Source organism: Amphiura filiformis, chromosome 18 (genome assembly GCF_039555335.1).
Source record: "Amphiura filiformis chromosome 18, Afil_fr2py, whole genome shotgun sequence".
Classification (NCBI taxonomy): domain Eukaryota; kingdom Metazoa; phylum Echinodermata; class Ophiuroidea; order Amphilepidida; family Amphiuridae; genus Amphiura; species Amphiura filiformis.
Window position 1 is genome coordinate 27,753,356 of NC_092645.1, and position 21,274 is coordinate 27,774,629.

Consider the following 21,274-nt stretch of genomic DNA (forward strand, 5'->3'; position numbering starts at 1 on the left):
CTTGTCCGCGAAAGGCTATATATACGGGCCGCGCCGTCAATCACAAATTTTCGGCTTTTTCAAACTAAAATTTTACATACTAATATGCCTATAGTGCCAAAATGGTCCACCAAATCGCTTCCATTAGGTCTTCATTTTGTAAAATTTCCAACTTCTGAGGGGGGAGCACCCACGTATAAAACAATAATTTATAGGCCTACAACAAGCTACATTAATAGGGAAACCAAAAGCTTCATGGCCAGTCATTTCACAAATTTTCGTTTTTTTCAAACTAAAATTGTACATACTAAAATGGTCCACCAAATCGCTTCAAGTAGGTCTTCATTTTGCAAAATTTCCAAACAAAAATCTGAGGAGGGAGCATCCCCCCTCAGACACCCCTGGTGTAGTGCATAAACAAGTGGCCATTTTCGCTCCTGCCTAAAACAATAGGGAAACGAAAGGCTTCATGGCCCCTCATTTCACAAATTTTCAGCTTTTTCAAACTAAAATTTTACACACTAATAGTGACAAAATGGTCCACCAAATCGCTTCAATTAGGTCTTCATTTTGCAAAAGTTTCTTACTTCTGAGGGGGGCACATCCCCCCTCAGACACCCCCCTGCGTCGCGCAAGCGCGACGCGATCCCCGCTTTGCGCTCATTTTGTACATTTACGATATTTTGTAAGCACCCGGGGGTGGGGGGGGGGAGAAGCAGTCATGGGTCCGCCGTTGAACAAATCGGATCAATTGTATAAATATGATAACTATTAACTTTTTTTTATTTTTGAATGGCTGATTTTACATTTTATGGTTAATCATTTTATTTTGAATGTCCTAGTTTTGAAGTTTAGTCCAATTAACTTACCGTTGAAATTGTACTTTTCATTTTCAAAAGTGCTTGGGCTTCCAGGGGGCTTCGCCCCCTTGAACCCCCATGAGGGGCTCTGCCCCTTCAAACCCCGCTGGGGGTTTCACCCCCAGACCCCCAAAGTGGGCCGTACCACTTTTAATTTGCTTCCGACGGGCCTGCTTGAGAGCATAATAGAAATACATAAAGACGAATAAGAGCTAATAAGGCGCCATGATGGAAGGTCAGGTCGGGTATCAAAGGTTATTATAACTTAAATACTACTTGTATTTCCCACCTTGCCTCTGTCACATATTTCCTTCATATTATTGACAGCAAGTCCTAATTTTGACTTTGCTATTGCTAAATGTCATTTCATATCAAATTAGTAGACTTTCTTTGAAAAACATATCACTGGTGCCTGATGGGAATATCCGTCCGCCATTTCATTAAACTGGATCGTTTTCGCCTGTTTTGTGCCCAGATGTATTGGGGGCGCGCTATGCTCTCATTGAACAGGCAAAGTTCGCAAAACTAACAACGCTGTTATTTGCCAAACTCAATTAACATGATCCAATGGGGTCGAACATGAATTATTCATAACGAGCTATAACAGATCGATAACTGGCCTCACTTTCTAGCTAGTAAACCAGCTGAATTTTTCATAGATTTTGCGTTGCTAATAGAACAACCGTGAATTTAGTGTCACCCCCTCGCTATAATTTTCAGGGCGCTTACCACCAAAAGAATGATCCTCGTATCGGGTTTTCGCAAGGATTCTCGAGTCAGTGGTGTCGAGTACTAATATACTATAGGATAAGCCACTCGTTTGCGCAAATGAAGTCAGTCATTCAGCCTATGCGCGATAATGCATATGATGGCATAGTACCCCTGTACGTGTAGGAGTGTATCACCTGTGGAAGAGATGATGTCACTCGGTCGGACATCCGGGAACATTGTCCCCTTCGTCCCCTTTGCACAAGCACATGCATATAGCAACCAGTTCGAGAAAGGGGAACTGCACATGCGTACACTAGTTTTACAAGGCTATTTCCCCTTTGTGACGTCAGCCCGACCAAGAGACACGTCATCGTTTCAAAAAAAAATTAAATGGCGAAAAAACGGCGAACATTTGGTCAATCTTTCCATTACTATTAATCGTGAAAAACCAAATAGCTGAGGAGTTAGCTCAATATGCTAGGAAAATATTCTCTTCGATGACCCCATGACGAGACTGGCTAAATAAGCTGTATTTTTGCTGGAAAGGGTCCGAATAATTGGCAGTCGATGGGCGCCAAACTACCCAAAAACTGTCAATCAACATAATTTAGGGTACCAAACTACCCAAAACTGTCAATCAACATTCCGATGGTACCAAACTCCTTAGCAACGGTCACTCAAACTGCCGATGATCATGTGTCAGTCAAACTGCCGTGAAGTGACTTCAATTTTTATACAGGGATCGAATATACACCACATTTCGCCAAAATTCATTCTAGAAACGCTTGCTGTTAGAATAAGAAAAATTTTAATGCTAAATTATTGCACATTCTAGGGAAGCGTGGTTACTGTTTTGAAATAACCGAGTGAGAGGGTTTTCAAGAAAATATTTTTCCTGTCAAAACTGAAGCATCCTCTGTGTAAAAGAAAATATGAATATTAACTCCACATCATATATAACTATTCGTGATACCCAATTGTGGCATATTTGAGGTCGTTTATGAGGCAGAGAATTTTATTTCAATTTTATATACGCCAAAATATTTTTTAATTGAGCAAGAATAAGGATAGAAAAAACGTTAAAAATTCTATGTATAAATAACATTAGACCCGGCAAAAGATTACTGTTTCGTTTTTATGGTATTCTAATCTTTTATTTCCCGAAGAAACATTTGGGGTCTAAAATGGATTTTTATGTAATTGATAAAAACATCGAACGTGTATACAAGAAAAATGGTAGGTTCCTCTATAGTATTTAACTGACCATGCTAATGTACTGACACCGCGAGCACATGTCAAAATCGATATAATGTATTGTCCATATAGACTCGCATTTATCATTTATTATTGTCGGATTAACAACAATTGAGCGCTATTAATACACATTAATGTTTTTAGACAAATAAAATTCCAAAATATGGTACGTTTTCTGCTTTTGCTTGTCACGTGGTAGGCCTATATTGAAGTTGCGATTATATCTTCAAATAAGTTTCAAATGGATTCCATCAAGACAAGTGGCCGACTGGTCTAAGGCGCTAGGCTCATAGAGCATATCCAAAGCGGCGTGGTCCGCCGTGAGTTCGAACCCCGCATCTGCCAAACTTTAATAGAAGTAATATTAAAATTTAACTTTTTTTAAATTTCATATTGGGGAAATGTGACTGGGAGAATTTATGTATGGCGTGGAGTGGTGTAGCAGAGATGCATGTTTTATTGGCAAACATCCCAGCAAACACAAAAACGTTTTAAAGAAGTTATATTTTGGCTTTTGGTTTAGGTAAAAACGTTTTAATAACATTAAAATGTCGGGTTATATAAAGGTCATGATAACGTTTTAAAACGTTTTGTATGAAAACACACTGCAACAATATTTTTAAATGTTTTCAAAAAATGTTATTGTAAACTATTTTTGCAAACAATTTTGCCAAATATTGTGTCAATACTTAAATAACATTATGTTAAAATATTTGAACCCAGCAAACACAGAAATGTTCTTAAAATGTTTTTTTCAAAACCTTTTAATAACATTTAAATGTCGGGTTGTATAAAGGTCATGAAAACGTTTTTAAAACGTTATTGAAAATATTTTGGGCAAACATTTTTCGCAAAATATTTTTTCAACCCCAAAATAACATTCTGTTTAGAATGTTTTGTATCAAGTTTTTAAGAATGTTTTTAGAATGTTATTCAAACGTTTTTATACCCTTTATATAACCCAACATTTAAACGTTTTCTGTAAAACATTTACGTTTGCTGAGCAGTAGATTATCAAAAAATGTTTTTTTAAGGTTATGAAAACGTTTTATGCTCTTAATATACCCTTTATATAACCCGACATTTAAACGTTTTCTGACAACTTTTATAACCTTTTGCGAATGATGTCGAAAACGTTTTGTGTTTGCTGGGATGGTCTCGATGCTATGAAAATTACAAATGTATGTAAATTATACCAGCAATACTAATTATAATTTTGTTCTGGTGTAGAGCAATAAAGTGATTACCGGTTCGAACTCTACTTCAGCCAAACTTCCTTAGCTCTCTTCATCATAATGACATAAAATGAGATCGTTTACGAACAGATCGCATACCGTTATACCTAATCGGAACTGACTGCGAAATATTTGTCATTCACTACATCCGTCCTACAATTCGATGCAACAGGAGTAAAGCGAGGATAATGGTTACAGGGTCTATAACTTTTGCTTCAGATTCCAACAAACAACAACAAGTGTTTTTAAACATGGAAATACTCATGCATGGTTAATTTATAGTGACTTTGTGCATGCCTTACAGTAAACCATGATGTACCCCATGTAGCCTATTGTCTTACGTATACAGCACTGATCCTTTTGTTTTTTTTCAGATATATGGGAGCATGCGTGAAAGATGGTCACATACATCCATTGTTAGAGGTAGGCCTAATGTTTCATTACATTTTTTATCTCATATTCTACCATACCAGTAATCTCTATATAATAAAACGGGTCGAATGGTTCAAAATGTTGTACCAGATCGTCTCTGGTTGTACATACCTGCTTGTGTGGGGAATTCAATTCTATTTTAAATGTCTGCCTATGAGCAGTCAGGGTAAACAGTACAAACACATTACGTACCAGTGTACGAGATCATATTAATGATGCTATTAACCCGCCAGCCTATACTATGCCATAGCCGATTCACGGTTGTTCATTTTTAAGAAAAGGTGAACACTGATGGCGCTATTTATCTTATATCGTGTTTTCATCTTTACAAGGGGTAAACTCTGGTATAATGGCATTAAAATATCACAAAAAGAGTAACAAATAGCAAGGGAATTTTCAAAACCTTTTATCATGAAATGTAAGGAATAACTTATACTATTTGGCTAAATTAAATTAAAAATATATATAAATAGCGCCCTCAATTTGCACACAAATATACAGTTTATAGAATAAAAATTACCACATATAGCAGAAAAGGATGAATAAAGTGATAAAGAAACGACAATCTATGTTAACAACGGCTAAATATATAGCCTATATGTATATTATTACTGTGTGATACATGTTGGTATTGTCCAGGTCTAGAATTGAACATTATATAATGTATTTTTTTAGAAAATTTAATAAATAATCACATCAAACAACCGTTTGATAATAAAGATATGTTATTAATCATGATGAACGCATTCAGTTGAACTCGAAATTATACTACATCAAAATACTAGTAAATGGTTATAAAAAAATGTGTATATTGGTAACAGTAAAAGTGAAGTTTACGTAGGCTTATATTATTGCTTAATCGTTATTCTTATATCAATATACACTCAGAACGCTGGTCAACCGATGGCTATTGTTGTACAAGGCTCACAGTCATATGAGGCAATACAAACGATCGAATTTGGTGTTGAAATTAGCATAATTTTGAGTTACACCTTTTCAATGTAAAATTAATTTTCTCGGCCAAATGAAAAACAATAATTTTCTCTTTTTCAGTAAATGTCAGGAAAATACTATAATGATTGATATTGGGTTTTTTTTCAAATCCTGGTGTTAAACTTAGGCATGAAATTCAATCATTTAGTGTAAGATTTTCGATGTTGGTAGGTTCCACGTGGCTCGCGAGCTTGTTTTTTTTTTATCAACCTTTTAGCTTTCAAAGTAATATAGTTGACTAATGAAAGGTATCTTCCCAACTTTCTAAAGCACATCATATAGGACTATATGTCATAGTTTTGTCAGCATTTCGGCTTTGATTGCACCATTTTTCAATTCCGACTACCAATTTTGTCAATATCAACTCGCGAATGTACCCATGGATGGATGATTTTGCAAGCCACAATAGAAATATTGATTATTTCTGCTGGTTATATTAGGAATGAAGTACTGGTTGGACATTTTGGCAGTCGCAAGTGAAAAAAGGTGAAATCAAAACGGATATTCTGACAAAACTATTACAGAGGTGGGAAATATCTTTCTTTAGCAAACGCAAAAAAATGAATTCCGAAGAAGGCTCACAGGCGAAGTTAAGGCTTATAAAAATCTAAATCTTACACTAAAAGACACAATTTCGTGCCTAATTTTAATACCAGGATTTTTTTTAATGTATATCCAAGGACTATGTTTTTAACTGACATTACAATACTGATTTCAACATGCATCGACTTACACAACTATGCATAACAATAGAAGCTGGTGACTAGCGCTCTAAGTGTATACAGGGGAATGAAGAATTACGCGCGCATAAAATTATTACATGTAGTTTGAATGCAGCAGAAAGAATGCAAAATAAAAAAATATAATATCCGAAATGTTGTAAGACGTTCTTGATTTTTGAACAAAACAGACGCACTGTGGTTTCAGCTAAAAAACGTACTGTGTGCGTTAATGCAATTCATCAATAACAGCAGTTTCAATTAACAATAACATGTATGCACGTTTAACAGTATATTTCAGGAGGATCACTTGAAGATGTTCTCAAAGATCAAGAAGTGTCGTTGTCATGGCAACAGAAAGCTAGCCTAGCGACGGATATCGCCCGAGGCATGGAATATCTGCATTCTAAGAATGTCTGTCACAGAGATTTGAAATCTGAGGTAAGATTTGTCAATAGATGAACCAAAAGTCTGCGGTTGAACTCATTCATCTACATGTACTAGTAATTTATACAATCCATTTGCCTTGCAGGTTATTTTGATCGTATAGATGTAAAAGCATAATTATTTTTAAATTGTAATAAAAGACAGGGGAGTAATATGATTTATAAATATTGAAAACAAACAGGTCATTTTTAAACAGGTCACACCATTGAGAAGCCAATACCAATTTTGTTCCACGCTGAAACCGACGTGTATGTTGTGATGTGCCCTGAGTAATTTAATTTAATTATTTAGCTTTGTTTACAAGCTGAAAGTATTTCATGAGATGGGAAACCCCTTGCACTTGCAAGAGTTGGTGTGTAAAGTCATTTTGGGATCCCCCCAATTATTGAAAATAAAGTCAGATCTATGTTTGGAACTTGGAAATCCCCAGTTCAGTGTATTGCACCATTAGGAAAACCCCCAGGAAGTGATGTGAAAGGTTAATGTGTATAATTAATCTTGGGAAATCCCAAGATTGCATCATCTGTTGTGAAGATATGAAAGAAATTAGGGTTTATTAATAGATGATGGGTTTTTGGCATGAGTACTGGTAAAATGTGAGAGCTTGAATTGGCACCTTATAGAACGTCATGAGGGATTGTAATCTCTCAATGTATTGGTCGTCATTGTGCTTCAAAAGGAAGTACATTTTAACCAGTTTACATAGCCAATAATTGAGCTATTCTTAATACAGCAACGAAGGAGATTTCGAGTACACAATTGTGCTCCTTCTCATTAAAGGATTAAAGTTCTTCTGTCGAATTGCTGGAGTCTGGCTTATAAAACAACACATTTGTCAAATCATGGAATGGTCAAATACAGTGGAGCAGTGTTAAAGAAGCCTGTTTCCTGGAGGAGTTAAGTGTTTGGAGATCTGCGCAAGGAGTTAAGTGTTAGCATAACGGCGCAAGGAGTTAAGTGTTTGGAGAACGGCGCGAGCAGATAAGTGTTTGGAGAAAGCAACACCATTTTGTTGTACAATTTTACTCTTAGCCCTTACTTCGTGAGAAAGGAAACTGAATTCAATCTCAAGCCCCGATGCAAAGGCTTACTAATGTGTCTGTCCTAAATATCTGTGACAGATCTGCACTGAAGTGAGAATTTTGCAGATAGCGTAGACCCTATACCATGAAAGCAAATTTGAAACACGGAAACACTCAAAGTCAATAATTGCAGGGATAATTGTTAAATATTATTTTTCACTTTTCCATCCATTTGCACAGAACTGTCTGATGCGACAATTACCGGGAAACAAACTTGAGGCTGTAGTTGCTGATTTTGGACTGGCCCGTGTGCTCAAAATTGACGAAAATGACCCAACTCCTCAACAAGAATCACCCAGGAGAATGTCTCTGGTAAGTGCAACGAATCATTAATTTATTGCATAGGAAAAAACCCAATTTGTGTTAGAACTAAACACGTGACAACGCTACAAACAAAGTGACAAGATTCCAAATTGCATGTTTTCTAATCTTTTGAGATAGATTTCCCGGTAGTTTTATCTTGCACTAATCTGAATACCGCGCTGATACAGTAAACTGTTACTCAAATGTTTAATATCAGTTTTTACTGACAATGTACAATTTGCACAGTGGCGTAGCCGGGGGCCAAATCCCCCCTATTTTTTCAGGGGTAAAAATGGGGACGGCAAAGAGTGAGGGGTCATTAAAATGGGACGAAAATTTGGCTCTGCCCCTCACATTAAAAGATTGGTTATAGCTGCTGGATTTGCATTTAGAGTACGGAAGCGTTTCTACGACGGAATCCATCAGTTGAAGCTTGTTTTGGTGTCCATAGTTTTGTTTTTTGGTAGATGTTGTTTCTCAAGACCACAAATTTCAAAAGTAAGTTTAATGATCTCTGTCAGCATTGAGCATTTGGAGAAAGGGTTAAAGTTTATACGGAGGGGTGATCTAGACTATAATGCAATATGTGATATGACAGGTTAATGCGTGTTTACTTTTACTCAGGTTGGTTCTCCATATTGGATGGCACCAGAGATCTTACGTGGTGAGGAATACACTAAGACAGTAGATGTCTTCTCGTTCGGCATCATTCTGTGTGAGATAATGGCCAGGGTTCCTGCAGATCCAGATGACTTACCTCGGACAAATGTAAGTTTGGTAAAATAACCGACGAAAGAACAGAAGTTACGTAATGTAGCTTAATGATACTATATCAACGGACTTGAGTAATGAACCACGATCGAAACAATCATTACAAAAAGTATATGGCACCGAAGGCACACCAAAATAGCGTGATCCGGTAACCAAGAAAATTACGAGAACCACTTGGATGATCATAGTGCTGAATACACCACATTCGGCATTTTCTCTACAGGTCAATGCATTTGGAACTCCATTATATTCAATGGCGTCGCGTGGGTCATCATATTGGGGGGTGAACATTTCATGTGAAATCTCTCTTGCCTTTTGCAAATTTCGCATCTCGTTGAACAATTCTTCCTCGTTGAACATGCTGCGTGTGTAATAATGTGCAACATCAACTGTTTAAAATTAAATCCATTTCTCGATATCCATTTTCTTTTTCTGATTCCAGTTATTTGGTCTCGATGTTGATGGCTTTCGGAAACTCTGTCCCGGTTGTCCGGAAAATATGCTACAAGTTGCTGCTGATTGTTGCTCGGTAAGTCTAAGTTCACATTGATTTTGAAATTTATATTTGATGCAAAATAAGTTCATCATGTTTTTCGTAAGCTGCGATAACTGATTTCTGTCGACCTAATGATTTGCTGTCCTTAAATAATAATTATCTATTTTGTTTCACATGTTTATTTTCTAGATGGACCCAACTGAACGACCATCATTTACAGAGATCTACCACCGCCTTTGTTGCATAGACCATCAGATGTCAACTGAAAAGGTTACAGTCACTCATATTTCTCATGTTGCTATGGAAACATCAACTCAAAATGGCACTATTGTCAATGGCGATTGCTGTTCCACAAATGGTAACAAAGAACCTGACAGAAATGATCTTGAAATGGAAACCCAAGCAAACAACGTAGACAGTCATGAAATCATTTCAACTAAACCAACACATCACGAGTCAACCCTATGCAATCAAATATTAGCGCCAGGAGGAATGACCAATACCTGTCGTGTTTTGAGGGCGCTCTATATAACATCCGCCATCGGTGTGCTTGCAACTCTCCTCGCTGTTCTAAACTTTTGGCAGTCAATCTATACATTATTATCTGTTCTGGTGCCTTTGACAGTGTTCACCTTATATCCGGTCTCAATTCCACACTGGTAGCAAAATCACGTGACTTCCAAAATGAGCGGCCTTCTTTATGACCTAGGTCGGCGGCTCAGTTGGAACAATGATTCGCCGAAGAAACGAAGAAGAGGGAGGTCAGGTATCAATATGCTAGAGTTAAAGTCAAAGAAATCGGAAGAAATCCTAGAGACTGACCAACACTCTTGTAATGGGGAAACTCTTATAAACAGAGTCAGGACGATACACTCTAAGCACGACACTATGAACACTAACGATGCTGCTGCACTAAACGGTGTGGTCAATGAAGTGACTCACGGTACAAATGGCGACATCATACAGACAATACCGACAGTGCTGCGAACTAGAAGAAGACTGTCAAAAACATTGATTAGAAATGGCAGTTTTACTTGTCATGACAGCATTGAAGAACATGATGATGAAAGTTAGGGGCTTTGGCTAACAAATTATTTGCACAGATTTAGTGTTTAAAATGTTTTTTAAAATATTCCTGTTATTTATTTATATTTTATGACAAATCAACCAGCATTATGTTCGTTTTATCGACATGTTTTAACATTTGAATCGAAACAACAAAATATTTGTGTACGTGTACATGCATTCAGAATAAATACACAGAAAACATGTCAGTATCATTTGAAAGGAATTCCAATAAGAACGGTTTACATTTCGTCAGTTATTCGGAAATGTCTTTAGCCAATTTACTCATTTTGTCTGTGATATAGAGTGCTCTTATGTCGGCCATGATACATCTTGAATCACCATCCTTCGTTAATTGGAGCACAGTGCAAATTGTAATACACAATCTTGTTGTGAAGAGTGAGTAAATTGCAAGATATCCTATGATACAGTTGCAGGTAACGAGCTGGCAACAAGCGCTTAGAACAGGCATCGTTTCTTAAAAGGGCATTTCGTGATCCACAGCCTCATCCCCCCACTTTTCTCAAAAAAAGTTGAGATTTTTATATCACTGGGAACCTCTGGCTACATAATGTTTATGTACAAAATATTTCTTGCATATTAATTCGTTTAGCAAAGATATCGTGAAATTTGAATTTCGTTCTGGTGCACCAGAACGAAATTACAACGCATTGTCTATATGGAGCAGTGTAATACACATAATCATGCATAACTCGCGAACGCAAAATCGGAATCAACTGAAATTTTGGGAATAGGTTTTTTCGTGGATATCTAATGAAAATGACATAAATAGAGGATGCTAGGATCACGAAATACTCCTTTAATTGACCTTTTCGGTAAATCCCATAAGCCTTTGCGAGTACACCTAAGAACTCGTCATTTGACGTCACGCCGATCTGCGCCAATGCGCACATCGTTTATCGAACATCGTCACTGCGAATTTCAAGTCGGCGTGACGTCAAATGACGAGTTCTCAGATGTACTCGCAAAGGCTTATGGGGTTTACCGAAAAGGTCAATTTCATAATTTGCATAGGCTACTGGTTGAACAAATTCATCAGGATCGGTAGAGTAAACTCATTAACCAAAGTTCTTGATATCTGATCCAGAAATTGCACTTACTTTGTGTACGTTTCAGCAACACTGTTGCCTTTGTCAACACTTGACATGAAGAGTGATTGGAAAATCAACTGGCAACACCAAGACCTACGCTGGAGATACATCTAGAGTCGGTTGCCAGTAGGAATCACTCATCATCAAGTGTTGACAAAGGCAACAGTGTTGCTGAAACGTACACAAAGTAAGTGCAATTTCTGGATCAGATATCAAGAACTTTGGTTAATGAGTTTACTCTACCGATCCTGATGAATTTGTTCAACCATGTTCGACAATCTTATGGACAGAGCACAGTGAAACATCTTCGTGATTTAGAAAATTGTGAGAAAAAGATACAGCGCCATAGAAATCATCTTGTCTATAGCCTCCGTTGCCGTGATCAAAAGCTAACCCCACCCAGTTTAAAACTTCGGTGCCCAGTGAATACCAACAAAGCAAAGGACATCATCAAGCGTGCGGAAAAAGGCCTTATCAGAGAGCGGATCAGAGTGGTAAATAACAAAATCAAGAACCTAAAAGCGAAAAAAGATCAGCTAAAAGACGACGTAAACAATGAGATTCCCGCGGAATCTGATTTAGGACAAAAGATCGAGCGTCACCTAGCGACTGTTAGCGAGACTACGTATCAAGACACTAAACGCCGTCACCTACAGAAGCTTGAAATATTGACAAAAAAAGCCGCCGCTAACAACAAAAAGTTCCATGATTCTGCGATTGATCTATCGGGTTCTCAGCTCAAAAAATGGGTTGTGAACCTATCAAAATACAAACTAAATGCTGCACAAACCAGCGTGTTAACAAAGGGCCTTAACTATGCTATTTCACCGCCTAAGATACCCGCGGAGGAATTTGTGTTGGCGACTGAACTGGCGTGCAAACACCTACCGCTGGCCGATGGAATTCAACTTCGTGCAAAAGTAGCGAGTACTTTAAAATCATCAAAAGTACCGGAACAGAATGTCACTAAGGAAGGAAGAAAAGCCATCAAAGATCTCAAGAAAGCGGAGGATATTATCATCTTGCCAGCTGACAAAGGGAAATCTACCGTAGTGTTGGACAGAGTTGATTACGATGAGAAAGTTAATACCATGCTGGGAGATAAGAAGACATACGAGGAACTACCAAATGATCCGACGGCGAAGTACAAACGTAAACTGGTTTCTGCGTTGTCAAAATTAAAGAAGGAAGGTAAGATCACCGAAACTAAGTATAAACAACTTTACCCCACTGCTGAAAATGTTCCTAGGCTATATTGCACGCCAAAATACACAAGCCTAATACCCCTCTGCGTCCAATTGTGGATTACACAGCGACGATTGGTTACAGCACATCAAGATGGCTTGCGGATATACTTGGTGGTTTAGTCGGCAATACCCAACATCATGTGAAGAACTCCCAGCAGCTAGCTGAAGATCTGGCCAAAGTTGTCATTGAGGAGGAAGATATACTTAATTCGCATGATGTGGTTAGTTTATTTACCAACACGCCAATTGACCAAGTGTTAGAGATTGTGAGAAATAGACTGGAGAATGAAAATTTGCTTAGAGTGTACAACAAAGATACAGGGTTCAAAATAACTGGAGTTCATACTGACCACCACGTATTTCACGTTCAAAGGCAAAATATATCGTCAGCTCTTTGGTACGGCGATGGGCAGTCCCGTAAGCCCGATAGCGGCCAACATTTTCATGGAAGCCTTAGAACAACAGGCTATCGCTACTGCGCCGCTTGATTGTAGACCGAAGCTATGGCTCCGATATGTCGACGACATCCTTGAGGTTGTCCAAAGAGATAGTGTCCAGCAGCTCACAGACCATATCAACCAAGTAGACAAATCAGGCTCCATCAAATTCACCTTTGAACAAGAATCGCAAGGTCAGATTCCATTTCTGGACACCTTAATTGTGAAGAAAGACGATGGAACAGTGAAGTTGTTGGTCTATCGCAAGCCTACACATACCGACCAATATCTCAACTACTAGTCGCATCATCCTTTACATCAGAAACTCGGAGGAGTACGCACATTATACAACAGGAAAGACACCATCGTAACTGAAGAGCAGGATAAGGAAGAAGAAGAAAAGAAAATCCAAGAAGCGCTCCAAACATGTGGGTACCCCAAGTGGTCTTTTGAAAAAGTCAAAGACCAGATGCAAAGTGTTAAGCGAAAGAAATCGGCTAAAAAGACTGATGACAGTACCAGAAGCCGAGGTATGGTTGTGCTACCGTATGTGAAAGGTGTAACAGAAAGGGTGTCTAGAGTGATGAAGAAATATAATGTCTCAACCGCAATGAAGCCACACAACACGCTCCGCAGAGAACTGGTTCACCCAAAAGACAAGCGTGATCCCAACAACTTGACCCAGGCTGTTTACAAGATCCCCTGTTTGAACTGTGATCTGTCGTACATAGGGGAGACTGGGAGAAAATTTGGAACGCGGCTCGAAGAACACAGAAAGGAAGTGGAGAAGGTCAACAGCACAGTAGTCACCAGGGCAGGTAGAAAAGAATCTCTTACAACAGTTAACAAGTCGGCAATAACAGATCACGTAGTGGACAAAAATCATGTTATTGGATGGGGGGACGCTGAGATCATTGGCACGGAACAAGAACGATTTACACGCTGGATAAAGGAGGCTATAGAAATTAGAAAGAGGAGGGGCACCACCATGAATAGAGACGAGGGGCAGTATCAACTCTCACACATTTTTGATGAGTTTCTAGAACTGGGTTCAAGAAAATCCCCAGATGGAAAATCAACTGGCAACACCAAGACCTACGCTGGAGATACATCTAGCGTCGGTTGCCAGTAGGAATCACTCATCATCAAGTGTTGACAAAGGCAACAGTGTTGCTGAAACGTACACAAAGTAAGTGCAATTTCTGGATCAGATATCAAGAACTTTGGTTAATGTGCATAGGCTACTGTTTCTTTACCGTTAAGGGGTGGATTTTCTTTGAAAAGGACTCAAATATTTTTATAACCCGGGCCCATCCACCTCCCAATCTGAAACTGGCAATTTGATAAATGAACTTCCTTTCACTCGACTCATCAACAATGTGGGGTTAGGAGCGATGGGGGGGCGCTGAGCCCCTGGAAGCTCACGAGTATGTTACGGATCGCAACTTCGCCCAAAGCCAACACCATTTACCCAAAATCAATTTCAATCGACATCATATAACTGACTGATATGGTCTTCTGATCTTCTTTCCCGGAAACTGGTTTCCGGTATTCTTCTTAGTCACTTTTTCAGTCTAGAATTAGTTCCAGTTCCTCGAGGGGGAGGCGCTTTAGCGTATGTTAGGAGAGGTGGATTTTGTGAGGGCTTGCCAAGTTGCCATGGTCCCCTTCTACGCACTGAACAAGTGCTATTCCAGTCTTTAAAAGCAGAATAAATAAAAGAAGTACCAGAAATGACCATATCAGCCATTATAGGCCTACCTGATGAAGTCCTCCGATGTGAAGGATGAAATGTTGCAAGAAATAAAAATTATCTTGATATAATAAAGCAAAGTAAAAAAAATTTATATTTTATCAAAAAACCTTAATTTATTCAACGAAGTTTCATTTATAGTTTGTTTCATCTGGACAATAGATTAATGGATGGATGAGAGTATTTTTTTGAAATGTATTTTGTATGGGAAATAAAGAAGTGTTTATTGCTAATTTTACTTTGTTTACTTTATTTACCATGCATGCGTTGTTGTTGATGTATTTGTCTATCTGATTTGTGCATAACAGTGGGGTGGTGCATATGCTGTTGGTTTACTAGTCTCAGATACAGCCTGTCTAAAAAAATCGTGCAAGTGGAAAGCGCCATCTTTGGCAATTAGAAAATATTGTTGTGGCACGGTGCTTACATCAGCGTAACGGGAGCAGTCCTAGCATTAATTTTGGTGTCGGCAATCCAGAGATCTGCTTCACTAAGCACACATGTATGAAAACCCTTTTGTGCCACTTTTTAGAACATTGAATATAATGTTATATCCAAATACCTATACAGTAAAGTTGTACATTGTAATAATAGAGCATTCATTTGTAGGATTAGAAATGAATATGTAACAATTGTAAAATTTCAAACTATTCAAATTTCAAGCCCTCCTCACTAGTAAAAGTGACACGATTGTGATTTTACCCTTGTTGTTTCAAACTAAACAAATCTCGAGATTAAAACAAGCAAATTGAACACAAACGGCATTTGAAAGCTAAAACTGCGCCCTTGATGTTGATGTAAGCATCATGTCACAACAGTATTTTCTATAAATTGCCAAAGAGGGCGATTTTCACTTGGACATTTTATTTTGGATATAATGGCCGTACGATTCCCTGGTATGGAGGGACCGGTGCGATATTTTGTTTTTTTTCGTTCGTCATTTTTGTAAAATTATAGTTGATTTTGAGAAAACTCATTTTTCCCGAACTATATGGTGTTTAACCTTTATTATTGTCTATAGCTCCAATGTATGAAGAATTACAAATAATGCATAGGTCATAGCATCAAAGGTAACCTATGGTGTTTAACCTTTATTATTGTCTATCTTGGTAACTACATGTATACATTGTCAGACCTGATTGTGGTCCTAAAAAAATCTGTTTTGGTTTAAGTTGGCGACCGTAGTATATGGATTTCTGAGGCATATAATTGTGTTGGTTTTTTTCTAAAATTGTTTTTCATTTTTAATGCATGCAACCCCTAAAACGTTTATAATTAACACTTTCTTAATTTCCCCACTAACAAAAATTTTCTTGCTCTTTTTATGATGAAATATCATCATCCACTTCCGGAAATGTAAAAAAAAACAATTTTTTTTTTTTTTTTTTTTTAGTAGAAAAATCGTAAAACCGATTTAAATCGGGGAATAATCAGGCCTGCATTGTAGATAGTGCAAACTATTATGTTCTGCATTCATTTTGAGAGATCAACCTTAACTGACACCTTTAATACAGCTCTCACTTAGACTGCCTCCGAGCTTTTGAGCAAACACCACCATGTAAAGAAGCTATGGATCACAAAGGAAGTGCTCGAGCTCTGCGATAGGAGAAGAGAGTTGAAGTATAAACGATACAATCCAGATGGTGCAAGAGAATATAGGGAGGCCAACAAGCTGTCATCGCTCCGATATCTTCATGGCAGAAATCGCCATGGTAGGTTGAATCCACCGCCACGCATGGCCATTTTGTATCGACCTGTTTAATAGTTTTGAGTCGCATAATGGGCCGAAGGACATCTGACTAAGGCTACTGACAATAGCCCCGATTAGCTCGGTGACTGACCTCGTTGTGTGTCAGTCAAGCATTTTACGCCATAGGTCATATGCTTTTAGATTACCTCCACGATTGGCCTATACACTGCGCTATATAATTCGGCACATATAAATCAGAATTATTGTCAGTTTTCGACTCAAGACGCAAGCTACTCTCTCAAGACGCAAGCTAACGACTACCATATCTGTTCAAAATATATATTCAAGTGCAAGTAACCACATCTGGTTTCTTTATACGAAATCATTTACGGGAGATATTCATCATTTTCCACCCCGGTATCCAAAGATTTTCTTCTCATATCAAACTCGTGCATAGCAAATTCAAATGTATCGATCCCGGGTATTTATTTTAGTATCTCTGCTGACAAAGTAATTATTAGCCAGGCGATGTCGGTGTGTGTTGTATACCAGAACGAAATTCAAATTTGACGATATTTTTGCCAAACGAACTAATCTGCAAGAAATATTTGGTACATAAACATTATGTAGCCAGAGGTTTCCAGTGGTATAAAAATCTCAATTTTTTTTTGGAGAAAAGTGGGGGGATGAGGCTGTGGACCACGAAATGCCCTTTTAAATTACAGCAAAATTTACAACAAAAATGTACAAAAAAATATCGCGGCCGGGGGAGGCACGGATTCAGGTTTTGAAATCAAAGAGGCCCGCTGCTAAAAATATTAATTGTTGGGGTATACAGGGTCAACACCCTTGGAAAACATAAGGCTTCTAGAAGATGGACATGGCACAGCCCTGATGGAAACCATCATAACCAGATCGACTACATCCTGGTCAAAAACCGCTTTCGCTCTGGTATTAATGTTGCAAGAACCCGCAGCTTTGCAGGTGCTGACGTAGGAAGCGACCATGATCTTCTGATGATGACCTTCAGAGTGAGACTGAACAAATAACTAAGAAACCCAAGCAAATCAGGGTTAAGTTTGACCTCGAGAAACTAAAGGACCCAGACGTGGCAAGAGAATTCGCAGCTAACGTCGGAGGAAAATTTGCTCCGCTGATCTGCCTGAATGATACAGAACTGGATTTGGACTCCTTAACTGACACCTTTAATACAGCTCTCACTTAGACTGCCTCCGAGCTTTTGAGCAAACACCACCATGTAAAGAAGCTATGCATCACAAAGGAAGTGCTCGAGCTCTGCGATAGGAGAAGAGAGTTGAAGGGTAAACGATACAATCCAGATGGTGCAAGAGAATATAGGGAGGCCAACAAGCTGGTTAAGAACGGCATTAAGAAAGCAAAGGAAAACTGGATTGGTCAGCAATGTGAAGAGGTGGAGTCAAGCCTGAACAAGAGCAACAGTAGAAAGGCATACCAACTGGTAAAAAACCTAACCACTGTAAAGAACAGCAGATCTGTCACTATCCAGGACAAGGACGGGAAGTGTCTAGTCTCTAGTGGAAGAAAAGAGATCCTTAGGTGGACACAGTATTGCTCTGACTTGTACAACTATGAACTGCAAGGCGATCCATCTATCCTAGACTGCCCACAGTATTACCCAGATAATGAGGAAAATCAGCCTATCTTACGAGAAGAGGTGGAAGCCGCTGTGAAAGCACTGAAAAAGGGCAAGTCACCAGGCATAGACAACATTCCAGGTGAGCTTGTTCAAGCAGCAGGTAACGCAGCTATTGATTTGCTTACTACGATATGTAACAACATTTGGAAGGCAGGCAACTGGCCTACACCTTAGACACAGTCACTAGTGCGGATCACACTCCCCCAAAAAAGGAAACCTCCAGTTTTGTCAAAACTACCGGACAATAAGCCTCATCAGCCACCCCAGCAAAATAATGTTAAGACTTATCTTGAACAGACTGAAACCTCTGGCAGAGAACATCATCGCTGAAGAACAGGCAGGCTTCAGAGCAGGTAGGAGTACAACTGAACAGACATATAATCTTAGAATACTATGTGTGGCACGCTGAGCTTTGGGCCACTATCAGAACTTATAACATAAACCCAACACTAGTGCGTACCATCGAACAGCTGTACAGCAATGCCATGAATGCAGTGTTGGCAAATGGAAGCATAGGCAATTGGTCTCGAACAAGGGGGTTAGACAAGGATGCCTACTATCACCAACGCTTTTCAACTTATTCCTCGAAAAAAAATCATGGCTGATGCGCTTGAGAATCATGAGGGAACGGTCAGCATTGGAGGCAGAGCAGTATATCCAATCTTCGCTTCGCTGATGATATACGGCTTAGCTGGCAGTGAGCAAGAACTGATTAATAATCTCCATCAAACCTCACAGAGGTATGGAATGGAAATAAGCGCAGAAAAGTCTAAGCTGATGACCAACAATACATCAGGAATCAGTGAAGCAGTGGAAATAAGTGAGCAAAGGTTAGCCACAGTAACCAGCTTCAAATATCTTGGTGCAATGATATCAGATGAGGGGTCAAAAGCTGAAGTGCTCTCCAGGATCGCACAAACAATCGGTGCCATGGCAAAATTAAAGCCATTATGGAATGACAAGAACATCTCTCTGGGATCAAATATCAAACTAATGCGCACCCTCGCCATATTCATCTTCCTGTATGCTTGCGAATCGTGGACACTGACAGCAGACCTAGAAAGAAGAGTACAAGCACTGCATGGAGTTGAGGTGTTTACGTAAGATCCTCAACATCTCATAATTATACATGTGACCAACGAGGAGGTACGGACCAGGGTGAAACAAGCTATTGGTCCCTATGATGACCTACTAGCAACAGTCATGCAACGTAAACTACGTTGGTACGGCCACATCTCTCGCTGCTCTGGGCAAAGACAATCCTACAGGGTACAGTGAATGGTTCAAGAAAAAGAGGAAGACAAAAAAAGAGATGGGAAGACAACATAAAAGAATGGACTGGTCTGAACTTTGCCACCTCACAGAGGGCAGTGGAAGACCAGAGGATGATTTAAGCACTTCCCAACATTCCACTATGTTACTTGCGGTTAGCATAACTGTGTGAGCGAACATGACACCACTACTCGCCCACTGCATATAGACGTACTGCACGTGCATGGTTTAATTTGAATTTGTACAGTTATATTTACATAAAAAACGTTGTGAAGATGCTAGTCGATTTCACATTTTATGTTATCTACAGAAGGTGTGAATTATCCTTTAAAGGAACTGTCCGGCAATCACAACATTAGGTCTTATATGTTAGAAAAATAATTATCAAGCACGAATCATATGGTTTTATTTCAATCAAACTCATATTAACCATAAAAACGAATAAAAACAGCCGTCTCTCAACACGCGATATTCAAAATTCCCGCGCCGAAATGTTCTAGAGCAGTGATGTCATGGTTATTTGTGCTCATTTGTGGACAGGCTTCATTGAACTATTGGGACGTCACTGCTCTAGACAATTTCGGCGCGGGAATTTTGAATATCGCGTGTTGAGAGATGGCTGTTTTTATTCGTTTTTATGGTTAATATGAGTTTGTTTGAAATAAAACCATGTGATTCATGCTTGATAATTATTTTTCTAACATATAAGGCTTAATGTTGTGATTACCGGACACTTCCTTTAAACACACATCACTTTTGTTCTGAAATCGACCAAGTAATAATGCCACACGCACAATTCTAAAACAACATCTTTTGCACAGAGTTCAATGGGATTTGAAAAGTAAAGTGGCAGTTGAAACTCTAGTGATAACACTTTTGCAGTGCATGATGGGGCTTCCTTAAATCATCCTCTGGTGGAAGACAGGACCAGATGGAGAGAGATTGTTAAGAAGTCATCAATGGTTCTCCGACGACCAAACTGGTTAAGGGAGCAGTAAGCAGTAAGTAAGCGAAGTAAACTCTATTAATCGAATGATACTTAACGTGCCCGCAAATAGATTCATCAGGATTGTCCATTAAAATTATATTAAAATATTCTCAAACAAATCCAAATAAAGGTGATGTTAACATACCTCAATCCTCCAAAAAAAATTGACCTAAATTTGTTTGGTGTTTATTTGAACGTTTCTGTAGTGTTTTTCTAAAGCCTTTTTAGAGCGTATTACCGCATTTAAACAGTCCCGTAAATGTGGTCAATTGACATTGTTTTGAATAATTCTTTTTGTCAAAATGACCAACTTATTTTTAGAGTGAGGGGCGGATCCAAAACATGCCTTGGAATAGGGTCTGCACGGGCATAATGGATATTTAGTAGTAAGCGGGTAGACAGGGCGAAGTCCAGGGGCTCTATAGTCCGACGGTTCTTTAGTCCGACGGTTCTTTAGTCCGAAGGTTCTTCAATCCGACGGTTCTTTATTACGAAGGTTCTTTATTCCGATGGTTCTTTATTTCGAAGGTTCTATAGTCCGAATTTTGAAAACGGTTCTTTAGTCCGAATATGAAAATAGGCTCTATAGTCCGAATTTAAAAAGGGTTCTATAGTCCGAATATGGAACTAGGCTCTATAGTCCGAATTTTAAAAAAAGGTTCTATAGTCCGAAATTGCAAAAGGGTTCTATAGTCCGAAACGGATACCGTGTTCTTTAGTCCGAATTGGTAAACAGGTTCTATAGTCCGA

General features: G+C 38.7%; 2 protein-coding genes across 2 annotated transcripts; both read left to right on the forward strand.

The window, feature by feature from the left end:
- The first annotated feature begins 4,358 nt into the window (after positions 1-4,358).
- Positions 4,359-14,955, forward strand: LOC140140080 (dual specificity testis-specific protein kinase 1-like). Its single transcript, XM_072161898.1, has 7 exons — positions 4,359-4,462; positions 6,475-6,624; positions 7,893-8,024; positions 8,640-8,783; positions 9,229-9,315; positions 9,472-11,382; positions 14,384-14,955. Exons 1-6 carry the CDS (start codon positions 4,418-4,420, stop codon positions 9,943-9,945), a joined length of 1,032 nt encoding a protein of 343 aa, XP_072017999.1. The 5' UTR covers positions 4,359-4,417; the 3' UTR covers positions 9,946-11,382; positions 14,384-14,955.
- Positions 14,956-18,861: 3,906 nt separating this feature from the next.
- Positions 18,862-19,368, forward strand: LOC140139061 (uncharacterized). Its single transcript, XM_072160843.1, has one exon. The coding sequence runs from the start codon at positions 18,862-18,864 to the stop codon at positions 19,366-19,368; it is 507 nt and encodes a 168-aa protein (XP_072016944.1).
- The last annotated feature ends 1,906 nt before the right edge of the window (positions 19,369-21,274 follow it).